This window comes from Solanum stenotomum, chromosome 6 (assembly GCF_019186545.1).
Source record: "Solanum stenotomum isolate F172 chromosome 6, ASM1918654v1, whole genome shotgun sequence".
Lineage (NCBI taxonomy): Eukaryota > Viridiplantae > Streptophyta > Magnoliopsida > Solanales > Solanaceae > Solanum > Solanum stenotomum.
The window spans coordinates 3980559-3995110 of NC_064287.1; the positions used below are offsets into that span (position 1 = coordinate 3980559).

General features: G+C 34.3%; 2 protein-coding genes and 1 pseudogene across 2 annotated transcripts; 1 reads left to right on the forward strand and 2 right to left on the reverse strand.

Annotated features, from left to right (window-relative positions):
• Positions 1-1641: 1641 nt before the first annotated feature.
• Positions 1642-4940, forward strand: LOC125867072 (probable polygalacturonase). Its single transcript, XM_049547492.1, has 6 exons — positions 1642-1774; positions 2409-2768; positions 3548-3668; positions 3754-3928; positions 4025-4095; positions 4167-4940. Exons 1-6 carry the CDS (start codon positions 1748-1750, stop codon positions 4871-4873), a joined length of 1461 nt encoding a protein of 486 aa, XP_049403449.1. The 5' UTR covers positions 1642-1747; the 3' UTR covers positions 4874-4940.
• Positions 4941-5397: 457 nt separating this feature from the next.
• On the reverse strand, positions 5398-10255 carry LOC125867080 (mitogen-activated protein kinase homolog MMK2-like). Its single transcript, XM_049547500.1, has 6 exons — positions 9781-10255; positions 8548-8677; positions 7588-7725; positions 6474-6806; positions 6012-6195; positions 5398-5867 (listed from the first exon to the last, which is right to left on the reverse strand). The coding sequence occupies exons 1-6, from the start codon at positions 9951-9953 to the stop codon at positions 5695-5697; spliced, it is 1131 nt and encodes a 376-aa protein (XP_049403457.1). The 5' UTR covers positions 9954-10255; the 3' UTR covers positions 5398-5694.
• A 1550-nt stretch (positions 10256-11805) lies between these two features.
• Positions 11806-14328, reverse strand: LOC125868400 (probable metal-nicotianamine transporter YSL7; annotated as a pseudogene).
• Positions 14329-14552: the final 224 nt, after the last annotated feature.

Below are 14552 nucleotides of genomic sequence, written 5' to 3' on the forward strand. Positions count from 1 at the left end.
GGTTGTGGCGATATTGGAATACTTTTAATCATTTTGTGAGGTTTCGAATATGGATTATGAGAATGAAGAATTTCTTAATAAAAAGTTTTAGAATTTGAACTATATGGTTTTGATTTTGGAATTTTATTATAATTCATTTGATTTACTGAATTTGAAATTAATTATTTATATTGATTTAATGGATTTTTAAACAAACATATATAGTTCGAACGAATATTATTGAGTTTAGATAAATTCATATTCCTATGTCTACTTGCTATTTACTTTCCTTATTAGACCTAAATTACACGGTGCAAAGCAACATTCAAGTAGGGGGTTCATACAATATCACTTATTGCTCAGAAGAATTGCTTATCATATATATATATATATATTACAAGTCAAAAACAACAAAATGCGTGATAATTATAACATTTGAATCTTCTTGATTTGAAATACAAGCTTGATATAGTTTATTTTTATAAAAATTGAATTCTCCAGTAAAATTCTTGACTCCATCGCTGATCTGATCCGGATGGTTATTCCAAAAAAAAAAAAAACAAAAAAAAATATGCATATGAACCTAATAATGTGGAAACCCCTACGTCTTTACTTGGTCTACAATCGAGGATTGACACCACTAAGATAATATAAGAATATTAATTGATGAAGTATACTTAACAAGTATATGAAACGTATGCATTTTAACTTTATCATGAAACTTGTTTGGACTATGATAATAGTGATAATTGAGTAATCAACTTTTAGTTGATGCGTTTAACTCTAGTTTGAGTGATCAATGAGTTTTCAAATGTCTTAATTCTTTATATAATTTTATTAAATAAGTACAAGTTTATAAAATCACATAATACACTATCACAAATATATTCTTAAAAACACATTACTTATTGATCAAGCTTCAATTCAATAAAAAAAATTAAACATAAGTTACGGTGTACTAGTTTTTAATATAATCCTCCCACATAGTACGAACATTAATCTTCTCACATTTAACTTGCATTTCTCGTTCATATGATTGAGAAGACGAACCAACATTTTTACTTTGAGTCATTTGTTAGTCAATTTGGTTGGTAAATATACTTGATAAAAAATACTAAATTTGGTGAATATAAATGGTAGAGTAGAAATTGATTTGATGATTAATTCTATGCTAGTGAGAATAATCATTATATGAGATATAAATGGTTTAAAAAGTAATGATATGAATTATAAATTTTATTACATATAAAATAAATAATTAGTAGATATACATGTGGTTTTTTTTTTACAAAATATGTTAATCACATAAAATTAACATATCATCTCCTTTAATTATATGCATCAACTTCAAGTAGAAAAGGTTTGAGGGAGGAAGGACGAATTATGACTTATTGAGGCAAATACGTATAATAAGAGAAAATGACATATTTTATGTGGTTAACTTAACTACCTAATAGACGAATAACAACATAGGTGAAAAAAATATATCTAGTTGAAATAGTGTATTAGAAGTTAAGATGTTCAATTGAAACCTGACTCAGTTTAATTATGTATTAAGTCTTTTAAAATTGGTATGTGTACGCATGTAAAGCAAATAAAACAAAATCAGAAAGTGGAAAAAAGGTGGAGGAAAAAATAGTCCATTTCAGAGAATCTTTTACATCAATCCAAACACAGCAACATTTTAAAATTAACCATTTCAGTTACAAAATTTTGTCTATATAATACTACACCAAACTAATTCCATATCATATATTTCCACCAAGCAATGCACATAATTCCACTCTCATCTCAAGTAAGAAACTATTTACTCCTAATTTCTCTTTCTTTAGTGCAGTATAGAAAGCAATAACACAAACAAATGTTCCTTCTTTCTTCTACCAACTTTTATACTAAATCCTTCTTTAAATATCAATTCTTTCCCTTGAAAATGTCTAAATGTGAAATATTTTCTAATATTTGTGTTCTTGATCATCACGAAGCGTAGTGGGATGGATATGATCCTTTTATCCTTAAATAGAAGCTTTGAGTTTGAGTCCTAGAGCGGAAAAACTCTTGGCATGGGAATATGATCCCTCTTTGGTGGACCCTACAAAAGGGCATCTCGTGTTCATGTAGGGTCTAGGGAAGGGTTGCATTCCATCAGGATTCAGGGGTATGATGTAGATAGTCTACCCTGACACAAACATCAATGACTGATTTCACAGCTTAAACCTATGACCTCATAGAGACAACTTTACCGTTACTCTCAGCCCCTCGTAGAATAGGTCCAATGATTTTGCACACTAAATGCACATAGAAAAGGGGGGGAAAGAGCAATTCTGAGTCAAGACTCAAGAAACATGGCCTTAAAAAGTTCATTTTTCTTAGTGTTGTATGTTTAAGTTTTTTCTTAATATGTGTTCTTGCCTCTTGTTATGTTTCTGCAGATGGAAAAGACAAGTTGGTTGCTGGTAGTGGTAGTAGGGGTGGTGCTTATAAGTTTACTAGGAGGAGCTGAGGGAAGAAAATCAAGAATTCTTGATGAATCTTCTTACTATGATTTAGAATACTCAGCAATAAGTTGTAGAGCACACAGTGCATCCATAACAGATTTTGGTGGAGTTGGTGATGGGAAAACACTCAACACAAAGGCATTTCAAGAAGCAGTGAATCAGTTGAGCAAGTATGCATCAGATGGTGGATCTCAGCTTATTGTCCCTGCTGGTCAATGGCTCACTGGTAGCTTCAATCTTACTAGTCATTTCACTCTTTTCCTTCATAAGGATGCTGTTCTTCTTGCTTCTCAGGTACTCACTCTCATTTTTCACTTCAGTTTCACTTTTCTTAGTCCATTTTAAAAAGGGAAGTCCGGTGTACTAAGCTCTTGCTATGTGCGGGGTCTGGGGAAGAGTTGGACCACAAAGGTCTATTGTACGTAGCCTTTGCATTTTTGCAAGAGGTGGAAACCCGTGACTTCCTGGTCATTTGGTAGCAACTTTACCAGCTACGCAAGGCTCCCCTTTGCGTTTCCCTGTCCATTTCAGTTTATAAAAGGCAGTCTGATGCACGAAGCAATGCCATGTTCACGCAGAATCCAAGGAAGGGTTGCATTCCAAAAAGGGGTGTGACATAGGTAGCCTATCCTGATGCATTACTGTTACTCCAAAGCTCCCTCTTCCAATCCATTTCAATCTATAAAGGGCCTTCAATTCATTTCACTCTATAAAGAGCAACTCCATGAACGAACGTCCCACGTTCATGGGTTCCACAAAGGGTCGAATCCCAAGGGTTAAGAAATAGGCAATCTATCTAATGAAAGCATCAATGATTGATTCCACGGCTTGAACCCGCGATCTATAGGTCACACGAAAAGACAACTTTACTATTGCTATAAGGCTCCTCAATCCATTTCACTCTATAAACTTATTACTAAAAGTTCAATGTTTCGCCTTTAAAAAAACAAGCATATTATTTTGTATTAAAATGAAATAGACCTGAATAGATCGGAACGGATACATATGATTTGTTTCCCTCCCAACTGATTTGAAATTGAGGCGTAATTGATTGACTGATCGAATTGATTCAGGATATAAACGAGTGGGCTGTTATAGACCCATTACCATCATATGGTCATGGGAGGGATGCAGCAGGTGGAAGATACATCAGTCTTTTATTTGGAACTAACCTCACTGATATTATCATCACAGGTAAATTATATGCCTAAGCTATTAATTTCTCAAACTTGTAAGACATTTTATAAATTTGTGATTCTGTTTTTTTATAAATGATTAGGTGAGAATGGGACCATAGATGGACAGGGTGAGATTTGGTGGCAGAAATTTCACAGCAAAAAGCTAAAATACACAAGGCCTTACCTGATTGAAATTATGCATTCTGATAATATTCAGATATCAGATCTAACTCTTGTCAACTCTCCATCTTGGAATATCCATCCTGTTTATAGCAGGTGATAATAAGCCAAAATCTTCAGTCTGACACTTGTTATCTATTACTATAGTACACAAAAAGCTTATCAAGAATCTTGTTACTTATGAAATTTCAGCAATATCATTGTCCAAGGCATCACTATTTTAGCTCCAGTAAAATCACCAAACACTGATGGGATCAATCCAGGTTTGCTTCTATTTTTTTCCTATGCATATATTGTCCGATTTTTGACTTTATTTATCTTTGGTTCTGTACAGATTCTTGCACAAACATGAAAATTGAAGACAACTACATTGTATCTGGAGATGATTGTGTTGCAGTTAAAAGTGGTTGGGATGAATATGGTATAAATTATGGGATGCCAACAAGTCAACTGATCATCAGGCGCCTTACCTGCATTTCTCCTTATAGTGCTGCAATAGCATTAGGAAGTGAAATGTCAGGTGGGATTCAAGACGTTAGAGCAGAGGACATCACGGCTATCAACACAGAATCAGGGGTGAGGATCAAGACTGGTGTTGGCCGAGGCGGTTTTGTTAAAGATGTATATGTCAAAGGGATGACATTGCACACCATGAAATGGGTATTTTGGATGACAGGCAACTATGGACAACATGCTGACACTCACTGGGATCCTAATGCATTACCAGAGATAAAAGGGATCAATTACCGGGATGTTGTGGCTGAAAATGTGTCGATGGCTGCTCGTCTTGAGGGGATTTCAGGGGATCCATTCACCGGTATCTGCATTTCAAACGTGACGATAAGTATGGCAAAGAAGGCTAAGAAGTATCCATGGACTTGTACTGATATTGAAGGAATTACAAGTGGTGTGCAGCCTCCACCTTGTCAGTTGTTGCCTGATCAAGGTCCAGAAAAGACAGAAATGTGTAGTTTTCCTACAGAGAATTTTGCCATTGATAACATAGAGATGCAAAGATGTTCCTATAGATTGAATTACTGATAAGCTATCCAAAATGTATTAGCAATATAACTGTAATGAACTATCTGAAATTTTAGTGCTTTCATCTTCAATGTTAACTCTGGAACATCCAGTAAAATGTGCATACAACAGCAACAACTGCTACACCTCAACTTCAAACAAGTTGGGGTCGGTCATATGAATCAACTCTGTCAGTGGTGTTATGGAACAACAGTGGTAATAAGGAACTGACAATGTCACTCTATTTAAGCTCATGACAGGTACTAAAATGATATATTTTCTACTAGCATATAGATATATGACATGGCCAAAAGACTTCTGTCCCGAAAAAGAAGTGTATGTTATATAAAAATTCCAAGGTTTTCATGTGGTGCTACAGCAGCTTCATTAATAAGAAGGCAAATTATGGATAAAACACAGTGATACATAGACCAAGCAGAGATTCTTATCAACATGCAAAACACTGCAATAGGCATACAACTTCAAAACTCGTTTGCTCACTGTCCATTCTAACATGAACAATTTTCCATGTTATGTCAAACCACTTGAACAGGTAAAATGTTCAGTTCTATAAGCCAGAGAGAATCTGGCATCAAGGAGGAGTCAGTATTTAGAACCAACTGATTGCAGGCTACTCTTTAGGTTCTTTATACAACACCAATAAACCAAACACAACAAGAGAATAAGTATCTGACTTAAGCCATTAACAATTTCTTGAACCAAATAGCTCCACCATATTTATTCAGTCATCTTCACTGGGGAACATTACAAATCGAATACACTATTTTAGAGAAGTTATGTCACCAAACACTTATTGTATACATCATATAACCACGTCTCTTTCAATGAGTTGGATCAGGATTAAATTTTGCAGCTTCCCTCCAGATGAGCTCCTTGATATTATCTTCAGTGAGAGATGGCTGCTCAAAATCCAAACTGAAAGGCCTCGGACAAACAGGTTCTTCGTTGATTTCATGAAGAGGTGCCAAGTATGGGTGACAGAGAGCTTCATCAGCTGCAATAATCCAGAAAAAGGCCATTAACCAGAAAATCTTGTTGTAGTCTTCTTTTTCAAATTTCACTAGCATTTCAGTAAATTTAGAAAGATTTTGTGTGGAGATGAGCCTTAATACTCAAAACTCCATTGTAAATTCTTTACCAGTAATACGCCTGCTTGGATCAAAGATGAGCATCTTTTCAAGCAAATCTACAGCTCGAGGAGATGAATTTGGGAATCTGGCAGCAAATTGTTGCCTTGGGTACCTTGGAAGTTGTCTAACGTATCTCCGGGCATTATTACTCCGGAGAAACCCAAGGCTGGCATCATCTGGTGAGCCTATGAGCTATTGAAAAAGCCAAATAGAGCATGTCAGTTGAACTGGTTCAGCTCCAAGCCAAAAGGAACTTCTAAATGCATGCAAATTAACAGAAAATCCTGAATAAGTAGATAGAAAAGGTGCACAAAGTTCAACAAACAAACAAAGATCAGAAGGAGAGATCAAACATAGCGCTCTTCTTGTTCAAAGATTCCATCATTATTCGACATACTCCTGCTAAAGCTAAGGTATCTGTTAGGATGATGCATGAATTCAGAAACTACAAATGCTATCTACTAGTATACCTCAGTGATAAGTCTCAACTGGTGTACGTAATCTCTGCCAGGAAAAAGGGGTTGTCTTGTCAATATTTCACCGAGTATGCAACCCACTGACCAAATATCAATTGCCGATGTATATTCTGAACAATTTAGTAGCAACTCTGGTGCACGGTACCAGCGTGTCACACAATATTCCATCATGAAATCTGTCTCAGTTGTCGTCCTTGCTAGCCCAAAATCTCCAATCTTTAGGTCACATTTTGCATTGACAAGCAAATTGCTGGGTTTTAAATCACGATGCAAGATATTGGCAGAGTGAATGTACTTAAGTCCTCGCAATATTTGGTACAGAAAATGCTACAAAATCAAAAAAGGCAACCACACAAAATGTTGTATAAAAATGACGATAAGTTCCAAACAAATGCACATTATTATGGGAATATGAAACAACAATAAAATTTGGCTGTATATATTTGTAATTCTTAGATCTGATGTACAATATGTGGACGATATGCATATTGTCAGGTAATTAAATACGAATATACAACCGAAAACCTTAAAAAAATGGGTGAAGCAGCCCATGATCTTTTAAACCCTTTAAGATCCATTATATTATTCATGTGGAACACTATATAACTCAGCAAAGGAGACGACCGTCAGCTAGAAAATTTTTAAGAGCAATGTGCCTGGGAGGGATAGGATAATTCATACAGAATATATCATTCAGGGTAAGCAAAATACTGCCAGATTGTTCCTATCAGTTTCGAAGAACAGAGGAAGGAAGGAAGGTTAAAACAGGCCATAAGAAAATTCTCTTCCAAAAATTTCTTGTGATTCTGAACCAATCATCAATATTCTATATCTTTACATGCATCCTGGAAGAGAAACGAATATTAAGAATCTGCGCAAGATGGGAAGTCGTATTATAAAATAGTCTGTTTGGACACCATACAAGTGTTTATTGCTTTGAAATCTAAATAAAATCCCGAAAGGGTGTATCAAGCCAACAATTCAAAGGTTCATTGCTATGAATTAGATTCTAATTCAGAACTACACACCAAATAATAAATCCAGCTAGCTGGTTAGATAATAAGAATCACAATTATGGAATTAGTGCACGACATGAAGTGTAGCTTACTCGACAGTGTTCATCAGTCAGCTGTTGGCTGGAATGAATAATCTGATGAAGATCAGTGTCCATCAGTTCATAAACAATGTACACATCATTAAAATTCTTCTTTTGAGGAGGCCGTATAACATCTTTAATTGCAATCACCTGCATATTTGGAAAAAGTTGCATGTAAGTGGGATTCTGTATCACCTTCCACAAGATCTTAAAATATTAAGCATTCCAAAAGTACAAGAACAGTACTCAGAGATAATCAATTAGCTATGATAAATGCACATGCTTCCCATTTTTCAAGTGGCAAATCTTACAATTAAAATAAAAATAGATCATCTTAACCTTAGCAAATGGGTTGAACTTGACAATGAAATAGAATTTGGAAGAAGTATTCACTTCAAACTTGTACTTTCCTAACACTAAAATTATATACTTATACCAACTTCCCTTTCATTTCTATGCCTCTCTTTTCCGACTGAAGGCAGTAGATGGAGAGGGGGAGGCGACAGTAATATTCAATTTTATTGCCTAGTCTACCATTTCAGAGTAATATTCATTATGTTCTTGTTTCTATCTGTTTCTCTTTTCCGCCAACATTATATACATGAAAGGTATGAATATAACTGGTGATACCAATTCTCACTGGTATCAGAACCTCTGAAAATAAGATAGATTCTTTAGAGGCCTTAAGTTCTTCTTTTCACATTGCCCTTCATAGCCTGCATCCTTTTCTTCAGCCTACTCTAGTGATATAGCATACACCTCAAAAGCCCCACTCCAGAGAAAAACAAAATCAAATCCATGTATATTACATCCAGTAAGAAAAAAGGGAAAAACCACATGTAAAAGGACAAGAGGGAAGTAGTGATACATGTCAACTATTTAGTGAATAAACAAGGCAAAGACAAATGAAGATGAATTGGTCGAAGGGGCACGGGTGCAATATTCAGATTTCTGGAAAGGTACAATACTCACATTCTCATGATCCATGTGACTGAGAAGCTTTATCTCTCTTAATGTCCTTTTGGCATCTATTACATTATCAAATGCATTCCCAATCTTCTTAATAGCTACTTCCTCACGTGTCTCTGAGTTCACAGCAGCACTGCAGCAAAAAATTTTAAAAAATATATATTAATATGCAATTTACCGTCACATAGTAATAAAATAGAGGAGACACAATTTCATAGAGGATAAGTGCAACATATAAGATCCTAATTGCAACACAGGAAAAATTTAATTAAATACTCTAAAACTTGCATAACATAGGCTTCAACAAAGTCACATGATATATCATGTATATCATGACCATAATGAACAACTTCCAAGAGCTTACATTAGATTGGTGCGACATGCATATACAAGGAAAAGTGAGTTTGAGCAGGTAATAGTCATACGAACGGAAACATAAAAGCAACCATACCCATATACCTTCAGTGTCAAAAAGACGAAAATTTCATGGAGAAGTGACCATCATTAAGCATCTTTCTATCACTTTATCTCTCTCTCTCTCTCTCATAAGATAGAGATATGGCTGAGCATGATCTGATTCATAGTTTTCACTTATCAACTACACAATCTTACAAATTCACTGGATCCAACTTCAATTATCGATATTTTGAAAACTTCCATGTTTTTACTAAATAAAACTCCCTCAATTTCACTTTATATAATCGTGTTCAACTAGGGACAGAGTTTGAGGAAGAAAGAAAGATTCTTTAGCATGACATTTCCACGACTACAGAAACATATCCATGTCGTAAAATGAGAAGTTTAAAGTTAGAAGAGTTTTGATATCATTTTTTTTAAGATAATAAAAATGACACATTGAAATATAAAACAAAACAAAGGGAGTAATTTAATAGTTTGGACACCCTTAGACAACAATCACAAAGAGCATAACCTCAAGATAAACAACTCAAATCTCCATGCAGGGTCAAGCTTTGCTCCTCATCAGAGAGCACTATTTATGTAAAACACACAAAAATTCACATACCTGTATAACTAATAAGAGAGAAAAAAGAGATATTAAACCTAAAAACAGGACAGCCGGTGCACTAAGCTCCCGCTATGCCCAGGGTCCAAAAAATACACACAGCCTGCATTTCTGCAAGAGACTGTTTACACGGCATGAACCCCAACAACTTTACCAGTTACGCCATTAAAACCTATGCATATAAAAAGATGGAATTTTTATTATTTTCTTACCAAACCATTCCATTAGCTCCACGACCAATAGGTCTAATAGGAGGAACATATTTTCTTGAAACTTCAAACAGAGAGCCGTGCACATTATACTGAACATAGCGACCCCCATGAGTTGGAACCCCTCTTATGTTACTGTGCCCACCATGATCAGCTGAACTTGAATCAAGAGACATCTGAAAAACTCAAAACAAGAAAAGGGGTTGAAGAATCTTGAACTATAACACTCTAAATCAAAAAAGCCCCTTTTTTGCCCAACAACAAGAAGAGAAGAAGAAGAAGAAGAAGAAGAGTAAATGGATATTTGGTGTCTTTTCCTTTTTGGGTGGCTAAATTGTGATTCTCTTTTCAATTTTCTAGAGAGTCCCTGCTTGATCATGTGGGAACTTTTGAACTGGAACGCTGCCATTGTTGTTGCCCGTGAAGAAAATTGACTTTGCTTTTCTTTTTGCCTTCTCTTTATTGTTGTACTGGATGAGTCCTCTTCAAATTTTCACCACACAAGTGTGTAAAGATTTGACTACATACGATGCTCTTCCATATAACTAATATAGAAAAAAAATAATTGTGGCAACCATTTTGTTTGCCATAATTCTCATTTTAAAGTATAGTTAGGGGTCATTTGATTCATGAATATTTGGAATAATAATTAACACTACTTTTGATACACAAGCAGTCTTAAATTATGATCGAAATTTTAGACATACACTTTAACTAAATTAAGGTCCTATTATTCTAACAGTTGATTCATTTGTTTTATTTTTGTAATTTTATACACATTTGGCTTACGTGACACACTCCATGACTCCACACAATTGAGGTGCGTGAGAGATGTTTGAATGTCACGTAAGGCAAAAAAGTGTACAAAATTACAAACAAAATGCCACGTTGTCACACACTTTTTTTTTCCTTAAGTTTTGTGTCAAGTTAAAATATGACAAAAAAATTGAAACGCAAAGAATATATGCATCAAAACTTGTATTCATAACACATTTTACATAGAGTATAGAATATGAAATGAATCTACTTACATTAACAATGTAGGAATAAACTGTTTAAACACAAAAATCTCATTATTAATCAGTGCATAATCATCTATGTACTACTTCTCCAATAAACAACCATTATACTATAATGTGAAATACAACTAGTATGTAAATCAAACAAACTATGAAAATTATTTGAAATATCTATAATAAAACATTGATCTCATATTAAAGATATCAAGACCCAAATTCAATATACGTAACGGTACCTACAAAACTGCGTTAAATGAACCGTTCCAATCCAAAATTCAAACCAAACCAAATTCAAAATTAGTATGTCATTCTTAGTGTATTAGTCAAGTATAATACAAGTTTCAAAATGCTTAAACATATCATGATAAAACAAAGAATTTGAAAATTAATTTTTAAAAATCACAATTCTGTTTTAGGTACAGGCCATGGACCTCACAACATTTACATGAAAATGATAGCAAAAAAGAGGTGAAAGACGACTAGCAACCAAGGGTGTGGATTAGTGATCGATAAAGTGGATTGACCACCATGACATCTCATGTTCAAATCTCAACGGTCAACAGAGACAATATATATATATGTTTGTATCTGACTCCATTTGCGCCTTATTTTCTTTCACATTGTGAGTTATTCATAGACACCTAGAGAACAAAAGTACAATACTACATAAAAAATGATCTTTAGCGGCAATTAATTAATGACAATAACTTAATTGTCACTAAAAATGTATTTTTAGTGGCATTTAGCACTCTTTGTAAAAAAGCCTATAGCGACACTGGATCCAATAGCATTTAACTAATGCCGGTAAAGACTTTATCACTCTTTGTTAATATGTATATTTATTGCCGCTAAAGATTGTTTTTTGTGTAGTGAACTAAGTATATGTTAAAGATTTAAAGGTTCAACTTCATTGGATGTGCAATAGAAATGAAACAAAGTTGCTATTAAAATACACAATAAATTTGAAAACAACAAGGATATATATATATATATATAAACATAACTTGTTTTAACACTACTAAATAACAAAGTACAGATATCTTAAAATAACATGTTGAGCTGAAATAACCTAATTTTGACTATTAAAGACAATCAAAAGACTCTGAAACTTAAGTGGAAGGGCTAAAGTGGTATGTGACTAAACTTTCAAGCAAAATGGAGCTTTGACAACAGGTAGAGCAAGAATAGATGCTGAAATTCCCCACAATGAGTCACCACATATTAGACCAGAAGCCATTGCAGGTCCAAAATCTTTAGCCTTCTGCTTGTTATACATTTGTCAACCAAATAGAATCAATGAGCCTTGACACATGTCAATGGCATAGTAGCCTCCAAGGTAAAATGGTATGGCCATGCACATTGGACTCAGAATGAATCGATAAATTCTATACCTGGTCTCAAACCCTTCAGCAGTTGAGTCACTAGGTTGATGAGAATAGCAGCGACAAAGAAGAAAATAGAGAGGTTGAGGCAATTTTTGGGTAGACTTGCAAAACCTTCGACGCCAAGTAGGGCAATTCCACCATACATGAGAGCATATGGTGCAGGGTATGAACATTCTGGATCACCTAATCGATATGCACTGTTGAAAATCCAGAAGACAAGAGGGGTTATGACAGTTCCAACGAGTTGGCTAAAGAACATGGAACGCGGGGATGTAAGGGTTAAGTAACAAGGCAGAAGTTGTGTCTAGTATGCTCATCATCAAACCACATCCAGCTATATATCACTCCACTATTCTCCAAACCAACCCAATAACTGAATGTAAGGATTGCAATTTTTCCGTAATTAATTTGAGGTGAGGGACCAATCAGTGAGGCCACCAACATGGAAAAGACCATCACCAAGCATCATGGCAATTGCGATAAATACCATGAAAAGTTGTTGCAGATAAATGGGCAGAGTACCAGTCATTTTTCTTTGTTTCAATCGTTGGCCACATGAAAGCCCACGAGACTATAGCATCCGTTAGCAATGATATGTTGACCATGTAAGGGAAAAGCATATATACCAACTCCAACATAGGTGGATGAGAAATCAAAATATAACCTTTTGGCATATGTTTGGGAACCAAATGTAGCAAATCCACAACCTTCATCACGTGCAAATATCCACTGAATACCCCCAAATATAAAGCTGAACCCAAACGATTTGGACCAACTTGTTTCTTTGCGCTTTGCTCCAATCCTTTAAGAGTGTGGAAACAGTTGATAAGATATGCACTTGTCGTTCCACTTGGATACGTACTTCACTATCAGAGTTAATAACTTTTATCAATTCTTTTCACAGAAAGTCAATCAACTTTCATTTTTAATTCAAAAGTCACTCAATTATGACTTTTTTGCACATAAAGTCATTCAATCTATTAAATTGGTTTTTCATTAAAATTTGCTGACATGAAATTTTAATTTTTAATCAAAATTTTAAAAACCAAATATATATCCATTTAACCCGACCCGCTACAAATATAATATTGAACTTTTTATTTTACCATTAATTCCATAAATCATTCTCCCTGGTCTCCCCATTCTTTCCCTCTACTTCTTCTTCTCTTTTCTTTTTTAATTTCTCAATTTCAACTTCTTCTTCACATATTAGTTCTTTTGGAATTTGTTTTTTTCGTGGGGATTTAATGCACAATATATGTTATTCTGATTATAATTTTGCCGTGTAGGTAGAAGATATTCGGATAGTTTTCACTTTTCAACATCGTCATTCACTCTATATATCCACCATTATAACAAAACAATTATGTTAAATTCCTTAAGAAAATGCATCTGGAAACAGAATAAATGTAAGATTGACTAGGTTTCGAGGCTTATAAAAATTGTGTTTAGGAATTTAATCCTCTCGCAATTACCCACGGTTTGAATTAATTAATTACTCTCAGGATAGAACGGAACAACATATAATTGCTAGCTTGATTTTAAAGCAAAAGTTGGGATGCAAATGATTTTTATCCATTTGTTATTCATATCACATTGATATATGAAGAAGAGGTTGAAATTGAGAAATTAAATAAGAAAAGAAAAGAGAAGAAGAAGTAGAGGGAAAGAATGGGGGAGACAACGGAGAGTGATTTAGGAAATTAATGGTAAATAAAAAGTTTAATATTATATTTTTAGTGGAGCGGGTTAAATGGGGCGGGTTATTAAATGGTTTAAATGGATATATATTTGGTTCTTAAATTTTTTGTTAAAAAATAAAATGTCATGTCAACAAGTTTTAATGAAAAAAACAATTAAATAGGTTGAGTGACTTTCTGTGTAAATAAGTCATAGTTGAATGACTTTTGAGTTGAAAATGAAAGTTGAGTAACTTTCTGTGAAAAGAATTGATAGTTGAGTGACTATCAAAGTTATTAACTTTTCATTATCATCATCTTTCTTAGTGCAACAAATGAGAATAAACCGGCAAATCTAACAAAAAGAAGATAAGGAAGCATCCATTGAGTGGTAAAAGATAAACCAGCAAAGCTAACAATAAGAAAACTTGCACACAAGGAATGTGATATAGACAAGCCAGGATACATTGAATTGAGAATTATTTAAGTATTAAATTTAAACAATGCAACAACAACCTAACTAATATCTTCCCGCAAAAGATAATTAAAATAATATTGTCACACCCCGAGCTGCCCCCGAGACGCGGACACGAGACTAGGACCACAAGTGATCCTAAGCTAACCCTGCTGGCATGATCATGAGCATACTATAGAAAATAAATTGATGCGGAAGTTAAATCATAAATAACATG